Raw genomic sequence first — 5,991 nt, forward strand, 5'->3', positions numbered from 1 at the left:
CGGAGGTTCATTCCGATCAAGGTAGGAATTTTGAATCAGCGATCTTCAAGGAAATGTGTGACTCCTACGGAATCAAGAAAACCAGAACGACGCCCCTATATCCACAATAAGATGGCATGGTGGAAAGATTCAATCGCACCCTGGAAGAACATCTAGGTACGATCGAGCGGCAAATAGCGATGGGTTTCAAGAAGGGCAACTACTATTGTTCAACCCACAACGAAAAAAAGGACTATTCCCCAAATTGCAAACGCACTGGGAAGGACACTACAAGATTGTCACGAAAATAAATGACGTCGTTTATCGCATCCAGAGGAGCGACAGTCCCAGGTCGAAGATGAAAGTTGTACATTTGGAGCGACTGACCCCCTGCGGAACGGGAACTGTGCCTATTCGGGACGAACAGACTTAAGCGGGGGGCAATGTTACGAATATAACTTTAGATTTAAGTTAATTTAGATGAATTCCGTTAATTTAAGAATTTGAATTGTAACGTAAATTTTTACTACGCAGTTTATTCGAATAACTTCACAACAACAACTACTGTATAGATTTTTCTACATCCTTCCATTTCCTCTTTCATTGTCTATTTTGTTGTTGACGTACAATTCTTGTTAAACGTCATCATTGATGATCGCTTAATCCCTCTTTCTTTGTTACTCCCTCGCCTGTATATGTGTTGTTATTATTCACTCAATGTAAGTTTGTATGTATTTGTTGCATTGGTAGATTGTTCGTAATCTAGGTGTTACCAGATCGTCTAGAATCTTCTTTAGCGACAGGCAAGGCTCATATAAATAGGGGAAATGGAAAGGCAGTTAGTAACGTAAAGCTTTAAAGTAACGTGCAAAGTAAAGTTGTGTCAATAAAATCATTGTAATACTCGTAATCAGAAAGAACCCGCGTTTTATTTAGTACGAACTGTATTGGGAAATAAAACAACGTCTACACGGGATTAAGTAAAATCCAAGAACGTAACAATATATTATTTTCGTCGATTTTGCATTTGGTTTTCTTGATATTGGGCTTTTATTTTTCAGAAAGAATATACTGTATCTCTCGAATGCAAGGATGTAGCGATGTCAAATTTTGTCCATATCATATTTAGCATAGTTGCATTAAATCTGTGAACAGAAAATTGTTTTATAATTACGAAAAAAAATCGGGGTTCAAAGGGTTAATCTATGCGCATAGCGGTTCCCCAGAACAAACATCAAGCGAATGAACATTTACATATAATACATCATAACTACAAAACGTGGGACATACGAATTAATGCTTTAAAGTCCAGGCAATTTACATAAGCAATGCATTGGGAAATGTGCAAAACATGCTTAACCACAAAGTGAGAGACTACGAACGACTTTGGAGGGTGTTGAAATTCCCTTTAACACGAGTATAAAATACTTCGAAACCATTTTTAATAAATTGCTAATATTAAACCCAAATGTGAGATCTACAATAGATAGAACAAATGTATTAATAGGTTCGTTTTCGTATCTATGCAATATTACTTGCCACAAAATACTAAAATCAACAATGTTGCCATACGGTCAGCTCTCATATATGAATTTCCTATTTGGTTTTCCATGAAAGAATTGAAGATCTTGAAAAGGAAAGTTATATGATAAATGAATAAGAAATATGAAATTCAAACAAAAATATTTTCAAATACATAATATTATGACACCTCCGGAGTTGGTTTGTATGCTCAACTCCAAAAGCGATTCGTGGGGAAACTCCCCTCTAATGATATTTAACATATTGACGTAAGAAATATATGATAGAAATAAGTTTTGGTTCAAAAAGTCACCCTCTACCCCACCACATGACCAATATTAGGACGTGACCTTAAGCCTGTTCGTGGTCTGTTTGTGCTTTAGAGAAGGAAGAAAGTTGGAAGAAGTCATCTTTGGTTTTCTTAAACTTCTAAAAATTCTGTTTTGTTTGGGAAGTCTTTCAGTATTTTTTATTCACAACCCATTCCTCGGATATTTCACGAAAGGCATCATTTCCTAATAATTGTGTTCGGAAGCTTGAAACGATTGGAAATTGGCACGAGAAAAGTTCTAAAGTTTCGCTTATGACATATGAGAATACCTGGCAGTCTGCTGATTTCCTTTTTGTTTATTGTTAAAATTTGCTTTGTCTTATCCACATTTGGATCTCCCCATATAATTTTTGTTTTCCCAATCTCCTCGCTATTCCAAAGAATTTTGTGAAGTCCTTCAGTTTTTCCATTCACACACCCATAGGTCGGTTATTTCACGAAAGGTGCCATTTCCTAAGAATTGCGTTCGGAAGCTAAAAAGGCTGGGCAGTGGCACAGGGCTTGGCAGCGAGCTCTGTTGTAAAGTCTTTGGACCTCTATTCCTTGCGTATGTAAAGGTTTATTAGATCGTTAGTATTTATGAAATCGATGATGGCCTGGGTTAATTCGTCGATCACTGTATAGCAGAGCTTATCTCTGCCTGCCTCCTGGTAACCTTTCCAAATGATGGCGGCTACTTAACATTGGTTGCCGCTGTCTTCCTCTTTCGTGATTTCTGGTTAGTCATTTTGGATTAACAGAATGCTGCGCTCGTCTTATTGAGTGCTTTTAACAATGATTTGTTGAAGGTAGGCCCTCTGGACGAAATTAACAAAAACTGTAGTCTAGTGTAATGATATTAATGCCGTCATCGTCACCCTCAGTCAATGGATTTTGACAGTCACCTTTGATTTCGGGTAAGCTCTGCCTCCTCTTGCTATCTGCCAACGAAAAGCTCATTTTCTTTTTTACCGGTTTGGCATTCATCTGCTCTTCCAGAGACCTAACCCTCTTCGTCATTCCCGAGGAAGTGGAGGGACCGTCGTGTTTAGGAAGAATACTTGCCACAAGTCCTACTGTCTTATCCACTATAGACATGAATAATGCCAAAACTTACAGTTAACGCAGAGAGAGAGAGATTCACTACTTGGGATAAATGATGCGCAACCTGTCGTGAATGGATGCGACTCATCAAATTTCATACATGCAAATGGTCGATTACATTTTTTTTTTGAAAAATTACCCTAATCTTGATATCTCCAACACAGTCCCAATTTTTGAATGTGATGGGTTAATAACAAATAATAAATTCTATTTCTCTACTACAAATACTAATGCTATATGAAAATGTTGAAAAACAATTTAAAATATTTACTGGAGATCAAATAATCTTCACGTTGTGCGAATACATAGTTGAAACGACTAAAAATACAATTTCACTCCACAATTCCAGATTGCAACGAAATATTAGTGAATGCCAACTCAAACAATTTATCCTCACATAATATTGTAATCAAATTTGAACTTGAACCTGACATCGTTTAGTTTGTCAGCAAAATATAACGTATAACCCATAGGAACTGAATTAATGAATTATATTTTATTTTTATATGTATTTATTTACCGAAAAATAATGAAGTTAAACCTACATATTTATATATGTTTAATAATAATATTGTAATGTAATTCGTGTTAGCTATGGTAATCAGTCATTGTGCACTGGCAATGTCATCTCAAATTGATCAGCAGCATTGTTTTCATACGTTGTGTTGGAAGACGAAGATGACAAAAAATCTTCTAGAGTATCAACGTTTGTGTTGATATCGATGTCATTGTCAACATTCGTACTGTTACTATTGGAAACGCCAACCTCATTAGATCGTGTTGATGAAGAAGGAATGTCTGCCGATGCAGATGATGTCGAAGGAGATCCGTTATCTGCTAGAGGATCTTGAGATTGTCGTCGCCTGGATTCGTCTTCGCTGTGATAATTATCATCTTCGGAAAATTCAGGACTAGATACGTAGGGTAAATCTTCAACATGTTGGCGACTCTATCAAGAAACAAAGATATTCTGTCAAGCTAACAAATTTATAGATATTGTTTGCAAAAATACCTTTAGTTCAACGAATCTCTCTTCCCGGATTCGTGATAATCGCATTAGTAGATCATAATGCTGTTCCACGCGTCTCAAACATGTTGTACAGATGGTCTTCGGTAGTGGATCTGTTGGGGAAATCTAAAGTATATGGATATGCAAATGATTGGGCGTATCGCAAGCAATTTTGTTAATTTACCGTAATAGGCAAATATCCATTTATTTTCTCCACCAAACAAAGTCGCTGTCCCTGATCACCATAAATATGAATTACGATACGGTGCATTTCGGAACACAGCCGACACAAGAATCCTGAAATGCACGCTTTGTCAATGCTACCCATTATTTCTTCGGTTTGAACGGTTTCGGTTTATATTGTATTTCTGGTCTTATGCCATAAACCAGAAATATATCCGCGGTTGCCAGACTTCCCAGTACAAAAAGGACTTAGTTATACATCAAAACTACAAAGACCAAATTGAAGATACACAAAATGTCTTTGTATGTACAATACTTTTGGGCTATAGTTAAACGTGTTAAATCTTTGTGTTACATATAGGTGATTCTGCAAAAGACAATTTGATCTTGAACGTGGTGTTTTAAGTAGTTTACAAATTAATTTTAAACACTGCCAAGAATCCTTAACATAGCAAAATATAGTTTCCAAATAAACTGAATAGTAGAGTTGGGTAGTTCCGGAACGAACTAGTTCATTGGAACTATTCCGAGAAAGGAACGAACGGAACTAGTTCCAGTTCTTTAATTAATATAATTCCTTTCTCTGATCCAGTTCCTTTTTTGAACTATTTGAAGCAAAGGAACTGTATGGAGCAATGGAACTATAAAGAGCAAAGGAACTATATGGAGCAAAGGAACTATTTGGAGCATAGGAACTATAAAGAGCAAAGGAACTATATGGAGCAAAGGAACTATATATGGAAAAACGAAAAAAAAAATATAAAAGAGAGAGAGAGAGAGAGATTCAAAAGAACAGTGGGAAGCCTCCAAGACTCCAGCCTTCATAAAATTCGCTTGTTAATCGTCGTTCTGCCAAGACTCAAGCGACGTCGTAGTCAAAACTTCGCCAACAAATGGTCTGTTCCAGTACTTTTTATACCCTCCACCATAGTATGGAGGGTATATTAATTTTGTCATTCCGTTTGTAACTCATCGAAATATTCATTTCCGACCTTCTAAAGTATATAAATTCTTGATCAGGGTAAAATTCTAAGACGATCTAGCCATGTCCGTCCGTCTGTTGTAATCACGCTATCTTCTGAAGGAATTGAGATAGGGTGCTGAAATTTTGCATAGGGTTGTCTTCTGTCTGCAGGCAGGTCAAGTTCGAAGATGGGATATATCGGTCCACGTTTAGGCATAGCTCCCATATAGAGGGTACCCCCAATTTTCGGTATTTTGGGGTTCTTGAGCGCGTTTTTCAAGTGAATTTGTAGTATATGTATCCACAAAAAATTATAAATATAGGTCCACTTTCTTGTAGCCCCCATATAACGGTACCTCCTAATTTTCAGTATTTTTTGGGTTTTTATCGGATCCTTACAATCTAATTGGCTGTAATTTAGTATTTTGAGTTCTTAGCAGGTACCAAATCTCTCCACAAAAAAATTTAAATATAGGTCAATTTTTTCGGATATCCCCCATATAAGGGTACCCCCAATTTTGGTATTTTGGAGTTATTGAGCGCGCTTTTCAACCGAATTCGCTGCGATTTTGAACATTGGGTTCATATTGCGTACCAAATATCTCTACTAAAAATTATAAATATCGGCCCACTTTTCTGGGTAGCCCCCATATAAGGGCACCCCAAATTTAGGTATTTTGAGGTTCTTAAGCGCGATTTTGGACCAAATCACTGAAATTTGGTACATGGGCTTCATGTTGGATTTATACAAATATCTCTATTTAAAATTATAAATATGGGTCCACTTTTCATTTCAAATACCTGTCAGTATACCTGTGGTGGAGGGTATCCAAAAAGTAGGCCCGCCGAGACCAACGCTTTTCACTTGTTTAATAGTAAAGCTAGTAAAAGGGAAACATTTAGAATCTCAGAGTACAAAAT

At 36.7% G+C, this 5,991-nt stretch overlaps 1 protein-coding gene across 1 annotated transcript; it reads right to left on the minus strand.

The window, feature by feature from the left end:
- Positions 1 to 3,515: 3,515 nt before the first annotated feature.
- LOC133324551 (uncharacterized) lies at positions 3,516 to 4,036 on the minus strand (the record flags this gene model as incomplete). The annotated part of the gene is made up of 2 exons (XM_061533396.1): positions 3,516 to 3,863; positions 3,927 to 4,036. Coding segments are annotated over 2 exons (458 nt in total), but the record flags the coding sequence as incomplete, so codon positions are not given.
- Between the last annotated feature and the right edge of the window lie 1,955 nt (positions 4,037 to 5,991).

This window comes from Musca vetustissima, unplaced genomic scaffold, assembly GCF_032173495.1.
Source record: "Musca vetustissima isolate MV318-11 ecotype Yass unplaced genomic scaffold, APGP_CSIRO_Mvet_v1 utg11258, whole genome shotgun sequence".
NCBI classification, from domain to species: domain Eukaryota; kingdom Metazoa; phylum Arthropoda; class Insecta; order Diptera; family Muscidae; genus Musca; species Musca vetustissima.